Consider the following 25,546-nt stretch of genomic DNA (forward strand, 5'->3'; position numbering starts at 1 on the left):
ATATTTCAAGCAAACAACACCAAAGACTGATTGCTGACTATAGCTAATTAGCCATAAGTATTTTGTTTGTTGTTCCATAGACAGCTGGATCTGCCATAAGCTTACTGTAAAACAAGATATGATTTCGTAGCGCGCTGTTTGCTAGCGCCATGCTTAACTTTCAAACCATGACTTTGATGGTTTTGGTCATCTTAAGTATTGTTGTGTATACGAATGCTTGGTCCGGGTAAGTGATTATTCTTAATTTTGTAATCTTTGTATTTCAAAAAGAAAATGTCTTACCATATCTACAAAAGAATTTGTTTTGCAATGAAAACTGGCAATACCTGTCCTGAACGAAAATCAATGCTGCTAAATAGTAACTGACAATTTTGCATAAATCTTCTTTAATGCTTAATATCGTTTAATATTCTTCTATTTTGAAAGGGAAATAATGTAAACAAAATTCAGAGTTTGTTTGTTTGTCAAGATCATTTAGGGACAAATTTAAATTTGATTACAACAATGACATAACTTTTTTGAACATACAATGTATTTAAGTAAAAAAGTAGGCATGTAAGCTCTAAAACAGACGGTGATTCTGTATGGGCGTTCAAAACATTGTAAATTAAAAAAAAAAAAAAATCAGTTATAAAATTACAATGATTTGACAAAAAGAAAAGACAATAAAATGGATAATGTCACATGCTATGAAGATTTAAAGGTTATGATATAAACTAACATTACGGAAGCCTGTTATTGTCACATTGAAAAAATTACCATGTCGTAATAACGACAGAGTGTCTCGTAATAACGACTTAATTAAGTGTTTCGTAATAACGACTTACGTATGTTGTTTTAACGACTAAGTATTTCGAAAAATAACATAGTGCTTCGTAATAACGACTTAATTGTGTCGTTATAACGACTAAGTATCTCGTAAAATGGCTTAGTGTTTCGTGATAACGACTTAATTATGTTGTTAATACGACTAAGTATCTTGAAAAATGACTTAGTGTTTCGTAATAACGACTTAATTATGTCGTTAATACGACTAAGTATCTTGAAAAATGACTTAGTGTTTCGTAATAACGACTTAATTATGTCGTTATAACGACTAAGTATTTCGTAAAATGGCTTAGTGTTTCGTAATAACGACTTAATTATGTCGTTAATACGAACTTAGTATCTCGTTATAACGACGTACCTCTGTCGTAATAACGACTTTGTACTCGTAATAACTTATTAGTTCATTTGTCCATTTATTGTATGTCGTAATAACGACTTAGCTGTGTCGTTATTACGACAAATCAAGTCGTTATAACTACGTATTAAGTTGTTATTTCAACATACTAAGTCGTTATTACGACATAGTTAAGTCGTTATTACGAGATACTATGTCGTTATCACGACATAACCAAGTCGTTATTATGAATTACTAAGTCGTTATAAAGACAAAATATTTATATCAATGTGACCCTAACAGACTTTCGTATAACATCGAGTCTCACGGCATGAAATTTAAGAAGCATGTCGGACAATTCGAAGGGTTTGTCTTGGAACATAATGTCCTCTAATAATAGAGCAGAATCATATGCATGGCATGTAGAAGGACCCTCCCATCTATTCAGACGCCAAGAAAGGACAACCTTCTCTCTGCTGTCTTTAATATTGGAAAAATGAGGTTTAAGTTATACACTTGTTTGAGCAAAGTTGTGATACCTTCTGTGACCATGGGAATCAAGTTGGCACTAAGTTTGTAAAATAAAATGAAAAGATATTTATGTTTTCAGAGCTATCCAGTTTTAATCAATGAATGATACATAATGAAACTATGCAAACATACTTTCGTGACTTCGACTAGATTTTGGCATTAAACGTAACTTAATTTTCAGTTTCGTATTTTGTTGTGTCTCATAATATCTCTATACATGGTTATCAAGGTTACCTTCAATAGATTCTTTCTGTTATCGAGATATAACACAAAAAATCTGAGTGTACTATTAATAAACCGCGATAGTCTATTTAAATTAATTTTTATAATTCAATTTACTAATTAAATACGATAATCTTTTCAAATTTTTAATTCATTTTGGAACTCTTTTCTCCATGAAATTACTACGCCGTTATCGCAGCCAATCAGAAGCGACGTTATAAAAGGCGATTTTTTTCCCTTTTTGGGATGATAAATTAAATTTTTAAGACTATGGAAACACTTTAAGCAAAATTGAACTATTGAAACAAAATTATTATGAATAAGATATCGTGTTTCAGAAATGTATGTACCAAAACATTGGCTGGGAGAAGAAGCGTTCAAACCTGCACTTCGTTCATGGTTTTTGGTAGGTAAGTATATCAGCAATTTGTTTGTTTGATTGATTAAATTGATTAAATTTACGTCCTATTAACAGTCAGGGTCATGTATGGACGACTTCTCATGTATGCGGTGTGTAGCTTGTATGAAGTGCGCGGTGCGTGTCCTGTGAGACTTGTACAGTGGAACTGTTGCCCTTTTTATAGTGCTATATCACAGAAGCATACCGCCAAACACACCAAGCAATGCGCCCCAACCAGTCATATTATACTGACAACGGGTGAACCAGTCGTCCCACTTCCATATTTCTGAGCGCTAAGTAGGAGCAGAAACTATCAATGCTTAAGTATGCCAAAATGTGCTAACATATATCCGTGCTAAGAAATCATGATCAACGGTTCATCGCAATGCGCTAAAAACTGATTGTGCTCAAACGAGTTCTGTTACAGTATACATAATTTTATCACCAATAGAAGAAAAAAACCAATTTAATCAAGAATTAATGAATCATGACTAAACGACATATCTTTAAGTGATATGTGCCGTAATTTTCATACTCACGAATCAAACCTTAATATGTTATTCAACACCAAAATTATAACATTTCAATATTTGCATTGGATTTATATCTCCAATAAATGCAATCCAGCAATCCTTTATTTGTTATTTTTTAATATATCTATAACTTTTGATATTGCAAAAGTTCTGTGTTGTAATTGATGTTTATAACGCATCATAAAACTTTGTCCGTGCCTTTGAATGATATTTACAGCTGAGCGATTACTACAGAAAAACTAAAAACAAACTGGAATGTCAAAATGGTCGTTAGTTACAGTACACATTTGTTTAAATAAACCAGAGTTTAACCTGTTTGTTTTTATATTAGGAGGTGCACAGTCCGATACATTACCACTTACAGTACCAAGTACTTCTGCTGTTCAGGATGGACAGAAACAATCCCAGGCAACACGGAGTGTAGTAAACGTGAGGCTAATTTATAAAATATGTTGCTTCAATCAATTATATGTATAATGACTACAATGTACTGCAGTAATTTTAGTATAATAATTACATATTATTATTGGTAAATAATCGTTTTAAAATCCATTTCACAAAGAGGTTATCATACGTGTTTGTTTGTTTGTTTTTTTTTTTTTTGTTTTTTTTTTGTAATTTGTATTTGTGAAATATGTCATTTTGAGAGTGTGAAGAAAATTGCACACTTTTGGCTTAAACTCAAAATGCATAGTTGTTCCCACTAGATTGTTTTGTCCGACACGTTTCTCAAATTCACTAAAGATCACATGTGATTTTCGACTGGTATCCGGATGATAACTATAGAAAAGATCAATGCATCTATTGAAAACTTTATATTAGCTAATGGGTTACCACAGAAAGGAGTGACAGATGGGTCAAAGAGTCATCATCAATAACCCAGTAATATTTAAATAGATAACAGATTCTAGATAATATTAACAGAACAATGGATTGCTTTAAATAAGATCGAGTTTCAGAGTTCGTGGATCAATATTATTGCTATTTATAGAAAACCATTGACATAGTTCTTCTGTCTAAATTTCTTTATTAATTTCCGCCAGATTGCACATGTATCGACAAAATGAAGATATTTATTACACATGGGAGTTTTGTGATCGCCAGGTTTAAAACAAATAGTTTGTACTTGTTTGTTTCGGTGACTTGATTTTGACGTTCATAGTTATATAGTTAGTAGATATGTGTTACTTCAGCAATACTCAGGGCTTTGTTGTATATGATGACGCTCAGATTGATGCGTCTGATCTCTATTCAAAATCATTATTATAACTTAATTAATTTTTCTTAAAAACTCTTTAGAAATCCACATTTATTTTGGGACTCTTTTCATAATGAAATAATTATTACGCTGTTATCTCAGTCAACCAGCAGCGACAAACGGCGATGCCTATTTTTGGGGTTTATGGACTCATAATGTAAATTTTTACACAAATGAAAAGCTAGTTTCATGCACAATTGAATTATTACATCGTAACACGACAGTTAGTTCACTTTTAGTAATAAACCCCTAAACATTTTTCAAACGATCGTTTTGATAAAAAATGCATTTTTCAAAGATATTAATAAAATGTCAATCCTTACAGGTATCCCGTTGAACCCGAATGGTAAGTACATAATATTTAGCTATAAAAATAACTTATGTCCGAAAATATCATATGGCAAATATTTAAAACATTTATGTCACCACATTTAATATAATTGCTTTCCGCCAATATCATCAATACTTTATATTTACATAGCCCTGGGTTTTTCGAAAGATTTATTTAAAAAAAAAATAGAGAAAACATGTCCCGTTGTCTATTCTTCAATATCAATTAAGTTTCTATCTTTTTAAAATGACATTTCAGTTGTTGAGTCATACAATGAAGTCCCCCAGCTAGCATGGAGAAATTTATATTCAGGAGAAGAGGTTGTTGATGATAGAGCCCTATCTAGTGGTACATATACCGCCGGGAAATACTTCGATATGGTGACCACTGAAGTAGATCCTACCACAGTTGGATGCGGAGCAAAGCGAAACATTTGGTTGAATGGTAAGCATTTATTAATGACTTAGAAATAACGATGCTTCACGAATGCAGCCATAATGCATGACGTACTTTTGTATAACCCTTTCAGATGTGCAATCCATTTGTATATTGTATATATTTGTATAACCCTTTCAAGCGTACTGCATTTTTGTATATTGAATATATTTGTATAATCCTTTGGTATATTGAATATACATGTGTAACCCTTTCAAACATGCTATATTATGTGTTTCAGACACCTTGCCTACAGAAGATGGCTTTTTCCATCCTAAAACTGTGTGTGTCACTGATATGGAAACGAATGACTCTTGTGCCGACAGCTTTACCATCGAAATACACAATGGCGGCGATTTCCGAGTATATGCGCTTGAACAGTACAGTCATGGAAATGATTCCATTTCGTATTGCTTCGGTAGGTTTGCTTAACAGATGTTTCTGGGCATATTATTGTCTTAAGGCCAAATTTACATTTATTTTGTGCAGATATGAAAAATAGCATAGCATTATATCATAATCAGCGATACATGGTCCCAGTTTCCCTAACATTCCTTAAACTTAAGGAATACCTTAATTTACAGTTTTCTATAGGAAAGTAGTATATATTGTAAGGAAGGCTCCTTAACTAACTATTAATTCCTTAAATTCTGTAATGGTTTTCTATGGTGAATTAAGTTATTTAAGTAAAGGAATTCCATAAAGTTAAGAACTATTCGTGAAACTGGACATTTGCTTCAGACACGTTGGTAGGGGCAGTTCAAACTCACTATTTTCAAACGTGAATTTATATTACTTTACTAGTAAACGGCAATCGAGGTATTAATAGAACGTAGATGCTAGGTAAAAAGGTACATGACCTTCCCTTTGTGAGGATAGTTGCAAGCCTTAGCACTGTAGTAGGTTGTCGTCAACGAAACATGTAATTTGTACCCTTGTCACCTTTTGTCATAACTATCAATCAAGTCTGACCTAGAAGTTTCGTATTGTTCCCTCTAGTTTTGCTACAAATTATTAAATATTGTTTGGAATGTGTTTTCTACTTGATGCTGTTTTAGTCAGCGTTCGAAATTAACGCCTGCCGGCCGTCTGCCCATAACCGGCAACTTTATAGTAGGACAAACAAAATTTTGCCATGCAACAGGTCCTTAGACCGGTAACGTTTTGGTCTAGTTCTGATAGACTACTAAATATATACAAAGCAAAAATAGCTAGCATTGTAGAAAGGTTGTAGATCAAAATGTACAAAATAGATTTTTTTTTATGATATTCTAGTTTTCAGTCAACTTTGGTGGAGAGCTAAAGATACTAAAACAGATATGTGGATATTTTTGTTTTGTAAGGACTGGTAACTTTTAGGGTTAGTCGGTCCTTAGGACCAGCTGAAAAATGTCCTTAAGGGAGACCACTGGTTGAAGTACAGCATGTACATAGATAACATAAAGACAAAGTCCGGATTCTATTGCCCCCCCCCCATACTTAGCAGGATTAATTCACGGTCACTAGAGAAGCGATAACCCTGTCTTTTATCCGGGTAGAAAAAAGATAGCTCACACGTGATAGACAATTATATGACGTCATCAATACCTCCGTATACTATTGTCAACGACGTCATCAATTATGATGCATTTTCGCTGCATCCCTGTGATATTGATGCTAGGAAAAATAATTCGAAAAAATATGATTTAACTGTAAAGTAAGGGAGTTAAAGAATCGCACATGTGTCTGCCAAGTTGGCAGGGATATCTCAACTCTAGTAAAAGAATCTTTGCCGCCAACCTTCGGCAAGCATCGGGTTGAATACGGAAATCTTACATTAGGGTTGATATACATGTATCCATGTCCACTTGACAATCAATTATGTATTTCGTACAAACAGACCTTGTAATGCCGTCGGATCCGTGTAACGGTTTTCGTCCAAACACACTGACGGACTTGGCATCTCGTCGCCCTGGAAACACAGACTTGTCTCTTGGTGACGAGAACTTGGCCGGGGGTTGGTACAGTACCGGCCTGTACGAAATGCTCTCCTATATCCCGGATTCAGATTCAGCCATCCGTTGCGGTGCTACGGTCCAAATATGGATGAATGGTTATATATTTTATTTATAGCACTTTCATAAGTTAGATAATCAATCTGCACAGCTTCGAATCTCTTATACTTTATATAAATTCTGATACGATATAATTTGCTGTGAACTAACTTATATCAGCGCAGTCAAATTTTGGCGCAAATGTGAAAAATTGTAAATTATGATTTACATGTATTAGCGTGGATATGAATTAGTGTAATTAAATGCTTGGATACCCTTATTAAATACCATTTTGCAAAATTTAGTGCTGAACATACAGTTTAAAGACAGTGAGAAAAGACACCTCTATAATAGTTTACAGTATAATAAATGGAAGTTGAACATTGGTTTATTCAATTTTAATTATGTTGTTACATTTAGACTCCTTTCCTGAGAGCGATGGAAAACATCACGCACGGAAACTTTGTGTTACGGATAGCGAGACTCCATGTGCACCTCACTACACAGTCATCAGGAACTGTGGCAGTAAATACGTCTATTTCCTGACGCCGTCCCCCAAACCAGGCAGTGTGTACTGTTTTGGTGAGTACATTTGAACTCGGTTAGTATCTTTGTCTTCTATGTTTGCTACATTGTATATTCAGCATTTGAATATTACATTGTTATCCGCCCTTGCAGGTTAGTATTGATTGTTGCAACGTCATCTGTTTGCGAATGTAACACCATTCTTTTTAAATAAAAAACGATGTGAGTTTCGCACACAAAACAAAAATATACTACCGCATAGAATTTGACTACATGTATATCATGACGTCTCCTTCTTCACATAAAGCTTGCGTTTGTTTTGTGTTGTAATCTCATCGTGAGGTAAAATTATTATCATTGACAATGTTTTACTTTTTTTGATACGGAAATTTCGTCATTGAAGATTTGTATTTATGATATACGATCTTTTGTTATCTTTTTATGATTTTTTTTCATTTATAGACACTTAATTTTTGTTTTGACAGATATTCCTTCGACATCAAATGGTGAGTAAATGTTGACACCGATAAAATATTTGTCACATCTAAATCATTTTATATTTTACAAACTCCCTTAATCGAATTTAGGTTTGCATAGCGAAAATTCATATACTACACATTATATATTTGATATGTAACCTTACGGATTGTTTTTGGTTGAATTCACACGTAGATAGCAAAATGACTGAATATGATATCTTTTTCTGATTAACCATTGAATCATGATATTTACTCATTGAGTAACAAAATTATCATTAAATTTGTTAGTTTGATAAACTCAAACCTCATTAACTGGAACTCGTCTAATTCAAATACTATGTTTGCTTCGAAGTAATTTGTTGACCTTGACCCTACTGTTCACTTTATCTCGAATACTTATACATTTATCATAGTTCAGTCGATTAGGAGATGACGAGGTTTTACTGTATATTGTAAACAGCATGTTTAATACAGCTATTTTTTCTCGAAGTCGTCAGGAATGCGGTGAAATTACCAGGCATCATGAATTTAAAGTAAAATGAGTTCGTATATTTAGTAAGAATCCTATTTTAATCAAATCCGAACTTTAGACGCACATGTTTCACCCTTTATCATACTATCTATACATAATGTAGACGTGTCAAAACTATCGTGGGGCATTCTGAACTAGCAGAGTTCCTTCCTTTCCTTCACTCTCGGTCAGTACTGACAAAGCGTGAACGAAGGGAATGAACTCAGGTAGATCAGAATGTTATGGGAAAGCTATTTCATTTTGGTAGTTTTGGTCTTGACGATTGATATATTTTAAACTTTTTTTTTGCACAATCATTTAATAAAACAAATTGTGAAATAATGCTTTCTCCTTGTTTGTCTGAAGGGTATGATATATACTATACATAAACTTCTATTTGAGGCGTTTTATCTGATGTTTCTATATACTTGACACATTTTTTCATGTTTCCATATACTTGACACCTTTTCCCTTTTTCAAGTTTTAAGACTGATACAGTCGGTTTACAGTTACTTTTAAGTTGAGTTATAATTTAGATATAAAATTTAATGTACAAAGCATCATGATCCTTATAAAGTAACGTAATGCGTAAATGTGTGATTCCTTTCACAAATCGACAGACCCTGCTCCGCTGTTTACACCGACGAATCTGCAGGTCGATTTTGATTTGGAATGGAAATCGGGGATGACAGAAGATGTGCCCCACAAACCCCAGCTTATCTTTCGTTGTCAATTTAACAAAGATAATCAACAGGACCTATTTTACGTTGTTTATTTTTCTGCTGACGGCAACTACGTCGAAACATTATCGCAGATCATCGTCCAGGATCCATCTGAAGCTACCCTAAGCGAAAAGATTCTCAGATTTCGTGGATTTTCTGCTGGAATTATGGTAAAATACAACCAACTTTTAATAAACGTTAAGATTGAGAACGTAAATTTGATATGTCAGCTGACTCTGATCTCTCGAAACAAACCTTTAGCTAGTGAACAAGGTCGAATGGAAGATATGCCTCAATCTGTACAGTGTATGAGATAAACACATCTCGGACCGGACGTGCACCGATGTAGTTCTCTCTCCCAAATAGAATATAGTATTTCAGGCTTTATAACATGGCCATGATATATTGATAGATGATGGTATGAAGATTTGTAATATTGTAGCGCAAAAGAATTCTAGACCGATAATGGTGTCGTCTTTAGAGCTACACTATGTGCCTGTTACTGCTTGTGAGGTTGCATAAATATTTTGAAAAAGGCTTTTTTACATCTTTGTATGCATGTTAGAGAGTCAGTTTTTATATCCTGTACCTAATCTAGGCATCGCATAAAAGTTACTCTATTTGCGTTACGTATGTATATTGCGGACTTGGCGGTCTTTTCAAAGTAAAAACGTACAAACATTCTACAGATATGTTATTTCCTGCCTTTCGGTACTAATCGAAAAATATAACACATTACCTAGGCAAAGGCTATATTCCAACATTGGATTTGATACAGCTGAATGCACATTGAATTCATAGACAAAGGCAAACTTATGTTATATATTTATTTATTACTGATTAAATAATGTTTAAGAATTTCGACCTATGAAGGAAATAATAAGTTGTATATCATATCCGGTCAGACACGTCATAAAATTCGAGGTACCGGCATGTGTTTACGATAACAATTTATAATGCGAAAACGAATTCATTCGAGATAAAACGGTGTTTTTGTTTAGAAAATGGCGCTAAGGAGTATGTTACATTTTGAATAGGCATTATACGTTTATATTTACATTAACTCCTACTATATAAACTAACCAAGGCAAAGTGAAGTATATGTCGGTATAACTGACAGCGAAAACGTGACTATTATGACGTCACTAATGTTGACGTGGTGTCGTCAACTGATCACTGTCAAAATGGCTGTTCCATCTCGTGGATTAAATCGTCGTTGATGCACGGTTTTCATGGTCTATCTTTAACAATGTTAATGCAGAGACTCCAAAATGAGTTGACAATGTAAATATAAGCATTAAACTATCTCCATATGGCATCTATGGTCTATAAAGATGCCAAAGCTTTGCATACAATCATCGCGTAAAGCTCTATAGACCAAAGATGACATAGGAAGATAGTTTAATGCTTAAATATAGTGTAAAATAGTGATGATAAAGGCTTTTCAAGGGGAATAACCACATGACAACTTTGGTTGCTGAAGGTTGCGCTTAACGCAACCTAGGCAATTATATACCTGGTATTATATTAGGTGTATGCAGTTCAAGGTGGAACATAAAACAGTTACAATAATGTTTCAGTTTGTTTTAAACATTTAATTATGTTGCGTAACCGATGTAGGTTCATGTAAATGTTAGTTATAGATAGAAGTGTCATACTCTTACAGTTGTCCTGTCATGTCGGAGCTAGAAATTCAAAAGATGGTCGCACTGGTGAGATGGTCAAAAGTGATGAATTATATGCTGGTATTAAGGTAACCAAAACTTGTGGACTTTTATTTAAACAGCTATATGATACCGTATAGCCTGTTATTTTCGCGGGATTGATATATTCGCGATTTCGCGGCACATTGCTATGATCGCGAAAATTCGATTCACAAAATAGTGAGAAATGGTTAAATGATATCTATCTTTAAATCTATATCGCGAGAATTTAAAACGGCTCAAAGATTTAAAAATCAAATTCCGAAAATTTTTAACCGCAAAAATAGCCGGCTATACTGCATGTTATGTTATTTTGTTCAATCATGGCATCAGAACTAACGTTTTAATTTTGAGCTGTTATGTTGACTACAGGAACTGTATTTACTTTTCACAAATCAAAATTATTTCAATGATAATAATCATTAAATATACCCCAATGACTAAATGATACCCCGCGTCCCCTTATTTGAGACTATTGCAACCAAATGTTCCTTCCATAATAAATGTTTTTGAAACATATATGATGTGTCAAATTATAGACATCCATATTAAATAGCAATTGACAAAGTTTGAACAAGTCATTTTACAAAACCTGTAGACCACATCAACAAGAATTTTACCAAATGAAACCCTACAAGAACGTATGTACATGGTCCCCTCTGTTGCTATGAAGATTCATTGGAATTGACCTTGTATTTTAGAAAGAGTTACTCGGACACATCTTTTTTTCAGAAACTTGTGTATATTGACCGGATAATCATAGCTACCAAATTTTTGACAAAACATCCCGCATGCATATAGATATATATGATCCACAACATTGCTGCCATATGTCAGCAAAATTGATCTAGCAGTTTAGAAATTGTCCGAACATTTGTTCAGAAACACCGCTAGACAGACGGACAGACAAGCCGATTCCAGTATATCCTTAATTTCATTGAGGGAGCATAGTGTGTTTGATTATATTTGTATGTTTTGCTGTTCTTTCTATCTGACTACCGCTTATGAGAATATTTTATGAGTAGATTTATTAAATCTAAACTTGTTAACATCCCTCTAGTTTTCAAAGTCTTCCGTCGACATCCAACGTGGAGCTAAGACAACCATCGGATTTTACACCACTGTTCCGTTTGCTTGCGAGTATGTTTCGTCTGCTCCCGACGCTCCATGTTACCTGTCCTTACACATATCAAATACTCGTAATGACAATGCTTGTGGAAATAGCCTTTTGTTCCACCAATGCACAGTGACCATTACAGGTGTGACAAAAGTGGAGTATAATAGGAATGGAAAGTCTTGGAACTTAAATCAAGAATTGGAAATTGCCTCAGCGGAAGGTGAACGAGGTCTTTTTGATCTAACTCGCACTGAATTTGGTATTACCATGAAAGGGGAAACAACTGGTCACCGTTTCTGGCACAATTCTAAATCGGAGGAAGCGATTGTATGTATATCAAACATAATAGTAATAAATTTTACATTTTTTACTTTTAAATACATACATAATGTATATGATTTAGATGCGAATGATAATTTTCTCTGCTAGTGTATTCGTAATAAAGTCGATTCTTTGGTCTCGAATTATTTCTGACATCGAAGATTCAAAATTTAAGCATTGTAAATTATGTACTATCGGCGATATGTGTAGCTGGAAAAACTTATAATGACTACCCATCTTTCTATGGTTCCATAACATTTTATCTTGTTTTCTTCTCTGTTGAAATTCATTTGAAAGGTATCAAGACTATCAGGAGATCGCTTTATTTTTCATTTGAGTTTTGTATCTTCATTGTCCTTGTCCTTGAAAGATCGTCCATTTTTGTACTTTGTTTAGGGAAAATTATTGATGATATCTATTTATACCCTTTCCTTCCTGCTGTGATCAAGGGCATGTTTGTGGTATATTATCATTGTCATGAAGTTTGATGTAAAATAAAAATTCAAATTTCTTGAAACAAACTTAAGTCAAAAACTGACTTAAGTCACTTTTATTCACATAAGTCACATAGGAAGACAAAAAATAAGTTTTGACTAAAGTCCGTACTTTTGTTTCGAGAAGTCGGGGCCTGAAGACCAACTTATGTTAAAAATGAAAATATTCCACTAATAACGCTTAATAATGCTTTCACTACTATTAGATCTCGCGATCTCTGCGCAAAAAGGCGAAGATTAACTTTCGTATATTGAAAAGTTGATTGAAATTACCTATCGGTATAAGTAAGGTATACTTTTATAATTAATTTGTATATAAAGTTGGTTAGTAGATCAAATTAGTGCGGTTAGTGCCTTGGTGTCAACTATCTCACTAATTTATAGCAATGATTTACCGGTACACCGTAATTCAAAAAAGATATATTATGACCTTCTATTCAACTTGATTCCAATCATATTCAAAGATAACATTGGTAATTTATAAGCAATGTAAGACGTGATTTAAAACAGTGCCTTTAACTAAGACATGCTAATGTATGATTTCTTATGTACAGCAACTTGACTGTATGTTGATAGCGATTGCAACAAGAAAGCATACAGTAGCCTATTTGGAATCCTTTCATAACTAAACTCATCAGATTCATTATTAGATTTACATAGATTGGGTAAACTTACAATTACATATGTTTAAGAACATAATATCAATATTTATTATATCATGCTGTTGCAAATATTGAAAAAAAAATCCCATTACATCTGGTTTGACTTATGTTACAATTGTGTTAGCCTTTTATCATAATTATAAGTAACCTCAAATATCTGTGACTAAAAACCCTCATTTTAGTATCTCGATTCAGCGATCGCTATATTTCCGGAACTCATACAGTTGCAGCGCAACCACTCTGTATATGATAAATGCCCTTTTAACTCTTTCAAACTTGATACAAGAACCGATATTGGCTTAATGTGCATTCTAGTACATATATTATTGTTTCTTCCATGCGTATTCCGTATTTGCATATTACAGAGTTATCTGCCCTTGTGGGTCGGCTTTGATTGTGACGTTATGTGTTTTAGAGGGTAACTTCATATTTTTCAAAGAAAACGACGTGAGTTGCGCTCACAAAATAATGACATCACAATGGATACCTTCCGGAAAGGGAAGTAACTCTGTAATATGCAAAGTCGAAATTAATTTGATATATATGTATTTATTTTCTAGATTAATATCGTAGATTATAAGAAACTTACAACAAAGATATTTAACGACAAAAGGTGCGAGATCTACTGTGACCCTCATCATTTATCGTTTGACAAAATGTGAGTATCCAAGCAGACGAGCGATTGCTTAAATTTTATAAATCCTATATATAGGATCTTACATATGTTTTCATTTCATGAGGTTTTATGAAACGAGTCTAAGAAGTTTTATTTTTGTGAGCCTTGGCAAGCAAAAATTATAATTTCGAGACGAGTGTCATAAAATCTCACATGAAATAAACACAAATTTAAGATATTTTTTATCACATAACTACAAATACCTACATAACAAAGAGTCAAAATGTGTTCCGAAAAATCAAGCAAAGGCCGCCATTTTGTCCCGCCGTCCTCGTTATCCTGACGTGACGTCATTTTATTGTTTCTGTGTGACGTCACAATGAATTTCCAGCCAATGAAAATCGCTCCAAGTCATATTACACTAGTGACATATGCAAAAATATTACTTGGACGAAATCCCTGGATATCAGATGGATTATGTGGTAAATTGCTTTAATGGGCTCGTTTATAAGACTTAACATACTATTAACAGCTAGAGTCATTTAAGTCGTTCCACACCTTTACAATTATGCTGTTATATTATCATTATCCATTTTAACGGTACTGACCTCATTTGTAACCTCACTTAATCAATGCAGTTGTCCGTATTCTGCAAATGTGAAAGAGGTTTTATTTGCTGGAGAAAGTTTTAAGGACGTGTCACTAGTACCAGGAGTAAAACCACCGACCAGCGGCAACTGCTACACACACATGACGAGATATGATAACCAATCGACCATCACTATCCCTACCTTAATAGAATGTAATGTTTGAAATTCAATTCAATTAAAAATATTTCATTTAGCATCAAAAGGATTGGATAACAGGCAGTGCATATATTGATCATTTGCAGTTTGAAATAAAGATATTATAAAGTATTCCATATCAATAAAAAGAACCTTCACTGTGTTAACCTTTAATTGATGTTTAAATTTCATTTGTAGGAGATTTGAGCTGCAAAAGGAGGGAAAATTTTTATTATTTAAAACAGAGGTTCCCCATATGGAGGTATAGCATGATTATAAACTAATTAAATAATAAATAAAAACGAAAAGAACTAGATATTTGGTTTATTTTGATGAATGCCATATACCGTATTCATGAAATTTGTTGTAATACGTATTAGGACGGGACTTGGCACGGAATTTTTTTTTTTTGTACTAACAATTTCTAATAAAAAGAGGTCCGGCCTTTTGCAAAATTAACTTTATTTTCTTCATGATAATGAATCTCATTTTGATATCAAATATCGTACATATAATTCATGAAGAGGAGAGGATCTCCATAATTTTCTCAATAACATGAAGAGTGCATACGTGTGTTACCTTTAATATATATTATGTTTCTTTCCAAAATTGCAAGTGTTAACTTATAACAGAGTTACCTACCTTGCTCGCAAATAGTTAACGCAACAATTAATACCTAGGACATGACAAATAACTCCGTAATATGCGGATTCAGACAAGTTAAAACTATTTGGTTTTGTTTGATCAGGTACAAATGGAGACCAAGTTTTGTGGAGGGGATACAAACACTGTCGCCTACTGTGCATGTGGTATAGTTGTTGTGGCTGGTCACGATATATTTGAAATCTACACATGCAACAATCAACTGGAACTGGGATATAATTAAAGCATGCGATGACGGGGTTTTGAGGGTCGAACTGGTAAAATCAATCTTATACAGAGTAAGTGTATACAAATTGAAGAAAGAAAACATCAATTTGCTGGTTCATCTTTTTGGTCTCCTGCCGGTGAACTCGGAGAGTGCTAATAGGAGATTTCAGAAAAGATGTCGTGACGTCACAGAAAGTTTACATCCGGGTCCTCAAAGGTACAAACACTGTATGTCGACTAATGAAAACAATAACAGATACGTACAGCCCTGCTACACAATCGATACTGTGGCAAAAGTATACACTTTCATACTTGCAAATTCTGATTTTAAAATGGTTTCTTATTGTTTAAGAGGCTACAGACATTTATATTTTGATATTTACAATTGTTTATTGCTAAATATATTTCTGTAGATTTAGTGTTGAAGCCAGCTTGCGAAGCGGTGCCGGGTCGTCACATCACACGTACCCGTTTTTTGTTCACACGTAGAAATCCATGTTGTGAAAAAGTTATGAAAAGATAATTGATTTTATTGTGTCATGTTTCTGTTGTACGTGAAAAAGCTGCTCACAACACTATATAACATAACGATAGGTGGACCATATCTGGCCAGACCACGGCCGCTCGTGCATGGCTTCGTCGCTGGTAGATCACCAACACTTTTATCTCAATAAGGACTTGTTTAAGATATATATTTTGTTATTTAATATGTACATGTTGTTTTAATGGAATGCTCTTGTATCGTAACAAAATGACGAATAGTAATTAAACTACTGTGTTACACGTACACGTATGGCTGCCGATCTCGAAAAATAAAATGGTGAAATCGTTCAGTTTTAATGCTGCAGATTTCATTTTTAATATTTCATTTTCAGCCGCTTTTATCCCATAGATTAGCAGTCTCAAATTGAAGTGATATTACTTTTAGAAAATTTGAATACATATTAGTTAGACTTCATTTAAATTGGTATAAATTAATGATCGTAGTACTGTAAATGCCGACCAGGATACATTGCGCACGGCTTCGAGAATCATAAATACTCTAGTTTTGTTTAAAAATGTAATAAAATGAACCTACAAACTGACTCATTTGTATGTTATAAACTAATTCCCAAAATTGATGACAAAAAAAATTAACCAGAATACGTATTTTTTTGACACTGAAAATGGACGAAATTCGGGTTCTAGGCTGTACTGTAATGGCTGCCGTGGGCTTGGGGTAATCTACGAAAGCAAATGTTTAATTTTGCACTAATCATACATTGTAAGGTGTTTTATCAAGTAACACTTCGAAAACAGTAATAACTTATAATAATATTTTAGGGGACCTTGAATTTAATTTGTAATTTCAAGTTGATATTTGCAATATGTCTGTCAATGTTATACATAATGGCGACCGTGTTTTCTCGTAGCGGTCGAAAACGGAGTATAAAAAGAGTAAAATATATGAATACCATATGTTTAAATTTGTATATTATTGTAAAATATTTTTATTTACACTTTTTGAAATTAAAATAACGCAATAGTTCTCGGTTTGCCGTACTATTTATTACAATAAAATGTAAACAAACATCGCAAGCGGCTGTGTTCCCACCATGTTAATGTGTACAGATATACGGAGTTGTACCTTTGAGCGCCCGGATGTACCTTTGTGTGACGTCATCGCCATCTTTTCTGAAATCTCCTATAGCGTTTAGGTAATTATCTAAATTTCTTTCATACCTACAGGTGTAATACTGACTGATCTAGGGCAATACACTCATGTCGCCTGAGGCTGTATTGCAAGGCTACCCATGCAATAAAGCCTCGTGTCACGTCACAAGATTTCTATTTCCTCGGTAAAATTTTAACATTTTTTTCACAAACTTGATTGATTTTACTATAAAATATGCAAACAACGGAATTTGTGTTGAAAATATCAAGTATTTTTTTATGAATGGAAAATTGACTTTCAGTCGTGGATTTCTTCGAATTTATTTCCAAATGGGGGGATATTATAGATGTAAAATTGCAATAAAACGTCAAGGTATGAAAGAAAAATACTCTTTCATAAGTGGATATGAAGGATAGGGATGTTCTACCCTTGGGATCACAAAATGGCGTGAGAGCCTCGGCAAGCCTCGGGTTTTACTACATTTTGTGACCCTCGGGTAGAATATCCCTATCCTTCATATCCACATATGAAAGGAAAGAGTCTTATAGGATTATACGTTATTGTAGTCGATATGGAATCCCTTGCACTGTTGTATCTTTGATAGTTTAAAAAGGCATTGTGTATATGTTTCTTTTTCCAGTCTGTGATTCTAACTGCAACTTTTTGCCTTCATTTCCGCTCTGATGTTATCAATCATTTATTTTTTATTAATCAAACATAAAAATATGTCTGTAAATTCTTACAGCTCTTCTTGATGTAATTACAATTGATGGAATTGAGAAGTGTTATGTTTCAAAAATTTATCCAACACTTTATGTTAATTCCTAATAACCTCCATATCCATGTTAAACTAAATATAATTTGGAAATTTCGGAAATACCAACCAGTTTTTGATCACCATATTTTCATAGTTTGTAATTAAAGGTGTTTTTTCTTAATTTTATATTGCGTTATTTTAGATAACACCTCCTTCAGCACTTACAGTACTTTGATTTTAATTTTATATTACATATTTTTTTTAGATAACACTACCGACAGGAGCAAGAGTAGACGTGTCGTTAAGGACTAATAGATTGAAATATTTCTTTGATATAGCAATCATACCTACAAATCACGAGGAAAACAATGTCATCACAGGACTGTGTGGAAACTTAGACAGTGACTCTTACAATGACTGTATCAGTAGATGGGGTCAGGCACCATGTGCAGAACCTCCCCCAGATAACGACGCAAATTTATATATCGGAGGATACTCATATTCTCCACATACCTTTACGGAATCATTCAGGTATGGCATACTCTTATTCGAGTATGCATTAAACTAAAACCTTGTTATTTCAAACCAATTATGGTAAAGTTGTACTTTACTTATACTTGTAGTATTATTATCCCGAACCTTAATATCTGAGAGTCCCCACTTTCAATTATTTCTCGAACTCTAATTCCCGTGAGACCTAACGTATGGCCTATTACAGTGTTATTTCGTAGTCTTAATGCGGTGAGATTTTACATTATTTCTGTAAAGCAATACACATCAAGTGTTATACTGATTTTTAATCTTGTTTAAACCTTGCTTATTACAAATCAGTGTGTTATTTAATAGTACATCAATTTCTGACCTCTGTAAATCTCGAATTGTTATCTTGTTGCAATTTTACGTATTACAACATGTTATCTCGAACTGTTATCTTGGTGCAATTTTACGTATTACAACATGTTATCTCGAACTGTTATCTTGGTGCAATTTTATGTTTTACAACATGTTGTCTCGAACTGTTATCTATGTAATGACCGTGTGGTATTAGGTTTCATAGTGTGGCAGTTGCCAGGTATTGACCGCTTGTCGGTGTTTTTTTAACCGGGTACTCCGGCTTTCCTCCACAAATAAACCTGGCACGTCCTTAAAGTGTACACGGGATGGAAAATGATATTTAGATATGTTATTCTGTTAGATCTCCTGACAAGAATGTTGAAAACCGCATCAAAATCGGCCGCTTCAGTACCGAGATACCGCCCTCCGAAGTGCTCGATTTTTACCTGTATATCAACTGCTAATCAGGGAATCGGCCGCTCACGCTGTTTTGGGGAATAACCGGATGTGACGTCACGAGGACAACGGCAGCGAGGTGTTTGGTAGTGGGGTTATAGCACAAAGGTGAACATATATGTATTCCTAAAATGGGGTTACGATAATTTTACAGATATATATACAGTAAACAGTTATGATGACGATTTAATTATGTATAAAATAGGAAATATTGCAACTGAAGTCATGCTAAATACATAAGTAGGTTAGCGGAAACATGTATAAGTTATTTATGTTTCTGGTTTTAAGTAGAGATCTTATCTCTGTTTTAACAGCTTACTAAATTATCAAACCTAGGGAATAATCAATTTTCATAATGTCATATAAAAAGAGACGAATTCGAAAAATGATGGTCATATAATCATCCATTTTAATATGTTTCTGTATGAATAAAAATTCACTAGGCCTATGGATTTCAAGAATCAGCATAACGAAACAAAAGGTGTTAAATGTATTTCATAGTTCAATACACGTAGATATCATAGACATAAATTGGGAGGGTGAGTAAACAAAAAAAAATACACCACATTGAGAAATTCAATTTAAAATACATAATTCATTTATAGGTCTAACGAGTCTATCTTACACGTATGAGAACATGTGTTTTTTTTAGCAATATTGAACAGTACATTTATTGGTCATATAGATTATCATTATTAGTATTATATAATGATCGATATTGACCAAAATTCACAAAGAATTGGATATCCAAAATCTAGCAACTACCAGAAATATCAAAATTCTGACATTGTGAATCATATTTGCATTGTTCTTTCTCGACATGCCTTTTGTAAGTAATTTTGTAGTTTCTGTTAAAAAATACATATAACTAGAAACATATATACGAGACAAATGTATACATTGGTCATTCTGAAATATACAATTATGTATACATCTAGTGATTTATACACTTGTTATATGTTATGTTCGAACGGTATATTTTACTGTAAACCAAGGATTTATAAGTGTAAACAAATATGACATTATACAACAATTAAATGATGGTCCATCGCTAACTTACCTGTGATCTTACTTTTGACACCTGACGTGAGCTAATCAACGAAGCGTGACAGGTCACTAAACACCTTTCTTACGTAATCTGGTTATTAGCCCCCTCATTAGTCTCGGTTGACCACGCGTTTTAGTTACTGCAGTATACAGGTAAAGAGTTAAACGCAGCACGACATTGGCTATTCGGAAGTACAGTTTTGTTCTGTACTTGGTATCTGCAACTTGGATTAGACATAGACTTCTTCAGTCTTTTTTTTCGTCTGACTCGTGCATGATTTATTTTTTCAATGAAATGAAAAAGACACTAATCAACAAGTCGACGGATGTATTGTATTAAATGAAAGCTGAATGTATTTCGTCAAAACAAGGAACGATTTCAGATACAACGCAATTAGTAGATGCATTTACATATATGCAAAAAATTCTGTGTAGAATCATAACTTAATTCGTATGGGTAGGTTATATGAAAAAGTCAGAAATTTGTAAAGCGGGTTTGACCAGTACAACGACCCGAGTCGGGTTTTGGATAACATAGTCAAGAATCCTTTACATAATATTCATATATATGTGGTTCCAAATACCGTAGATTTACAACGTACGTGGATTATTATACACATTATATTGTGTATAATTGTGCATAAATCGCGCAGAAATCTTCATTTATCTGCGACAGGTACATCGATATCGGACGTGCACACAGGTACTTGTGTCTGTAAAAATCGATATTTACAAACAGATAGTTTATATTAGATGGCAGACACAGAAAATCGCCACTCTATCTTATGCGAGTAGAGTAGGTCCCGTTGTCCTCGTGACGTCACAGGTCAGGGGTCCCGAATCGGGGTCAATGGCTTGGGGCTTCAGGTGTGTTCTAGAGAAAAGTCGCATTATCTCTAATACCGTATTCGCTATGAAACTCGTACTTTCTCCATTCTAAATTTTATACAATGACGCATTTATCAAGCCTTATATACCAAACCATTCCGTGTACACTTTAAATGACCCTGGCTGTTAATAGGACGTTAAAATGATAAAATCTTAAACTAGTGTAAGTGTATAAGATTTTGATATATGAAGATGTAAAAAAAAGTACATTCCCCTATACGGCTGGTTTGGCTTAATTATTTTGGAAACAAACTGCTAAATAATTTTTGAGAAAATGAACAGCAAAATTACGTGATAGCCATGAGCTTAAACCACTTTTTTAAGCATTAGAAGTTATTTACAATTATTTTCACTGCAGAATACCAGAGGAGGAAAGTCTTCTGTACGTTGAACCAAATTTAAATTTGATTCCTCCATATCCAAGATCTAAGCTTAGCTGTGTTTGTCCTCACAACGGTACAGAACAATGTTCACTTAAAGAATATATATCCTGTGATCTTCAAAGGCATGAATTATCGTGCATGAAACCTTCAATATCAGATTATTACAACAGACGGAAGAGGGAGGTGCCAGTACAATCTGTACTGGGTGACAACGACAGGACAGAACGGGTACGTAGCGTATTAACAGCATGTGCCATCACTGCGTCCGTCGTCGGTCGATCTGGACGTCCGCCTGTCCGGCGTCTGTCATCATCTCATTACAAGCGGTACTATTCATAGAGTTCTGCATGGAGTGTCACCAAATGGTCGGAAACATTATTGAGGGAAGGAGAACAGAGTATAAATATTGGCTCTGACCCCCTGGGACGGGAGGGCATAGTAGGGGCAAATATAGCTAAGTCATTAAAATTCTCGAGAAAATAACCTCTGAACCTAGTGTTACATTGAAATTGAAACCGACACCAATTTTGATAGAGATTTCTAATTTTAATTTCAAATTCATTTGGTGTTATAAACATGTTTACATCTTTTTTTCGATAAAAGAGATTTCTAGATTAATGATGCATATTTATTGTGTGTCTTTAATATGTTTACATCTCCCCGTTTTAGTCTTCTAGTGTGATGACAGAAAGTGAAGCCATCGCTGCCTGTACCCAGGCTCTAACATCATCACCTGTCTACACAACATGTACCAGTATAGGCATACCGTCGTCTGAACTCCAAGCATGTACAGCAGATCTTATGGTAAGGCAGACAGTTTCCCTTATTTGTAGCACTCAGAAATGAGAAATATATTGTTAAATCAGCAATTTATGGATATTCTGTATAAGATATTAGCTTCTTAACTAGTCGTATTGGTAGTTTTTCTCTATCAAAAACAGGAGCAGACGAATTAGTATTTTTCATGTACAGGCAAATTGGAAGATGTATAGGAAAAAACCATGAAGATTAAATTAAGATTTGTTGCTTCATATGCTTTAAGATGTTCAATCGCAGACAAATGGTATCTTTTCTCAATCAAAAGCAGAAGCAGACGAATTAGTATTTTTCCTCAGTAACAAAAGTTACTTACTTTACACTATTTCGGCAATTGAAAGCTTTGAGCTTCTTATTCGTCCTTGTGTAAAAGGAACGGGTCGATGTGGTTTGTACATAGTGTTAAATACGGTCTCTGTCACTCAACTGACGGAGCATGCTTCTTTGGCTCAGTCGGCAGAGCCGTAGATTTCCACGCCGGAGACCCGGGTTCAATTCCTGGTCGGGGCACTCGACAGAAATGTGTATTTTCCGTGTCTTTCTACATTGGCGCCCAACTAAATCACCCATGGAGGGTGGTTAAAGAGTTTCGATTGAGATTTAGGAAATCTCAAGATAAAACAGGGGGAGTAGTGTAAAAGGAGCGGGTCGGTGTGGCTTATACATACATTGTAGTTTAAATACGGTCTCTGTCACTCAGCTAATTGAGCATGTTTCTTTGGCTCAGTCGGTAGAGCCGTAGATTTCCACGCCGGAGACCCGGGTTCGAATCCTGGTCGGGATACTCGACAGGAATGTGTATTTCCACTGTTCTTCTACACGTTCATGACCTAGGCTGTTAATAGGACGTTAATTAATCAAACAAACAAAGAGCTTTTTATTTTACAGCTGACAGGTAATCCTCAATGGGCAGTCTACGCTATGGATCGGTTTCAGAGCACGTGTCTTGATACCATAACAAAGAACGCAACACTTCAGGAAATCTTTCCAGATGCCTTGGACAACATAAAACAGAACACGTGTCCTAATGACTGTTACGGAAACGGAGTTTGTTCTAATGGTATTGTGTTTATCCATTTTACGATACAATCTATGTATTCACTCTGTTTAATACAAAATATATACATGTACATTCATATTTAATTGAAAAACACATTTTGAAAATGGCCGGAGATTTATTAACACCTAATCGATTATAACGTAGTCGATTTTTGAAACAAAAGAGACTTATTTCATTCAAATCGCATTTCTGTGTATAATTAGGGGCAATGTGGGAACCCTGTCCCTTTTTCATAATTATGAATTTTGAAATGTTATTCATGATTTATTTACAAATAGCTAGTTTAAAGTTTTGCTTTATATGCTACTGGGTGGGATTATTGAAAAAAAATATCATTTCTTCAGTAATGTATTGAAAACCGTAAAGGTTGATAAATTATGTCGCACAAATCTTTCAAAGGCACAGATTAACATGTACTGTACGATGCCTAAGGAACACTACTTACAAATCACATTAAATGTTCTCCTTAAACTATATTTGTATACACTGTAGATGTAAACATTATGATTTTTGGCAGTACTGCCAAAATCCATCTCGAGCACTTATTTGTCTGAGTAAAATTAAAATCTATGCATTGTAAGTACATCTGTATTGTGATTTTCAAAATGGTGTAAACTTTTGATGTTGAATTGCATATTGATTCGTCAGTATGAATGTTAGGACGCTTGAAACTTTAATAATCAACATTTTGAATATGAGCATACACTGAAGCTCCATATGCATGTTCCCTTGTGACGAAACTCTATTATACCAATGTATCAAAAATTCCCTGAAATTTCATCGGTATTTTCCGAAAATTACCGGACTTTTTTTCAAAATGTTCCGATTGTTTGTTACTCTTGCAGGGGAATGTGTTTGTAAAGAGGGATTTGCCTCCGATGACTGCTCCTTTGATTTGTCAATGCCTCTAACCTTGTCTGGCCTTCGGAATGGGGACTTGTGTGACCTTAAAAATGGATGTGACGCCATTTCAATCCAAGGTCATCAGTTTCCGTATGGAAGAGACTACACATGTCAATTTACAGGTCAGATGGTAAGAAGAGATTACTTTCTTACTCGTTAGCAAAAACTATCGCCGGTTAATTTTGCAATTTCGAGGGACATCAGTAGCATAAGGAACATTTCATCCGGAAAATAATATGTAATAGATATATTTCATTAACTGCATTTTATAGCAATATCGATTATCTTTATTTTGTTAGAAATAATTTCCCGTTTTATAAAGTTAGATTCGTTTAGTTTTACCCACAAGAGTAACCGTATAATAACTACAATAATTTGATGTTTAATTGTAGATTGAACAAGAATTTGTATCGAATCGGAATGAATTTAGATTTAAAACCTTGCTATTCTTACAGTGTTGCTTCAAAGAGCCACTTTAATATAAGCGTCCTGTTCGTACCATATCATATCCCATCGCTAACATTCACAGCGATTGAACTGTTATTTTCTATTCCTTAAGCATACGAAGCAATGAATCCTTTAAATAAGTCAACAATTGGATTTTCATATTTGTTTCAGACATTAACCAATTTATCTGTATATACGCTGAATGTTACGAATATGACAGCCCAATACCGAAGTATATTTGAGCTACTCTGTAATCTTCCGGAGATCGAAAGTACATCCGGGAAGCTTGGTGTAGAGTTCAACGTGTCTGTGTCCATGGACTCGTCTGAATTCAGTACTCCTTGGAACTTCGTTGTCATAGATACGACCTGTCAATCATTTAGCTATGACGAAGGAACAGTATCATTTCATATGAAGGTAAAATTTAAAATGGATAAAAATCAATGATAAATGTCTCTTATTATTTGATCTGCGTTTTAATACCTGAAATGTCCCTGAGATACGTTGGTTGTTTAAAAAAGGATAAGATTAATAACTTTATTAATATCTAATCTTTTGTTTTCTCTTTGCTAAACAATTAGATTAAATCAA

General features: G+C 34.1%; 2 protein-coding genes across 2 annotated transcripts in view; both read left to right on the top strand.

Annotated features, from left to right (window-relative positions):
* On the top strand, window positions 1–18,526 carry LOC138306984 (von Willebrand factor D and EGF domain-containing protein-like). Its single transcript, XM_069247591.1, has 16 exons — window positions 1–226; window positions 2,254–2,325; window positions 3,180–3,277; window positions 4,432–4,452; window positions 4,696–4,881; window positions 5,114–5,290; window positions 6,752–6,964; window positions 7,326–7,487; window positions 7,916–7,936; window positions 9,041–9,312; window positions 10,809–10,895; window positions 11,906–12,289; window positions 14,000–14,097; window positions 15,039–15,102; window positions 15,589–15,781; window positions 18,387–18,526. Exons 1-15 carry the CDS (start codon window positions 150–152, stop codon window positions 15,724–15,726), a joined length of 2,070 nt encoding a protein of 689 aa, XP_069103692.1. The 5' UTR covers window positions 1–149; the 3' UTR covers window positions 15,727–15,781; window positions 18,387–18,526.
* The window catches only part of LOC138307136 (uncharacterized), a 13,007-nt gene continuing 5,230 nt past the window's right edge, over window positions 17,770–25,546 (top strand). The window contains exons 1-7 of the mRNA XM_069247765.1: window positions 17,770–17,811; window positions 18,387–18,652; window positions 21,705–21,957; window positions 22,399–22,533; window positions 23,434–23,605; window positions 24,451–24,638; window positions 25,127–25,372. Coding sequence (XP_069103866.1) covers window positions 17,770–17,811; window positions 18,387–18,652; window positions 21,705–21,957; window positions 22,399–22,533; window positions 23,434–23,605; window positions 24,451–24,638; window positions 25,127–25,372 — 1,302 coding nt within the window. The remainder of the gene's footprint in view (window positions 17,812–18,386; window positions 18,653–21,704; window positions 21,958–22,398; window positions 22,534–23,433; window positions 23,606–24,450; window positions 24,639–25,126; window positions 25,373–25,546) is intronic.

The sequence above is a fragment of the Argopecten irradians genome, chromosome 14, assembly GCF_041381155.1.
Source record: "Argopecten irradians isolate NY chromosome 14, Ai_NY, whole genome shotgun sequence".
NCBI lineage: Eukaryota > Metazoa > Mollusca > Bivalvia > Pectinida > Pectinidae > Argopecten > Argopecten irradians.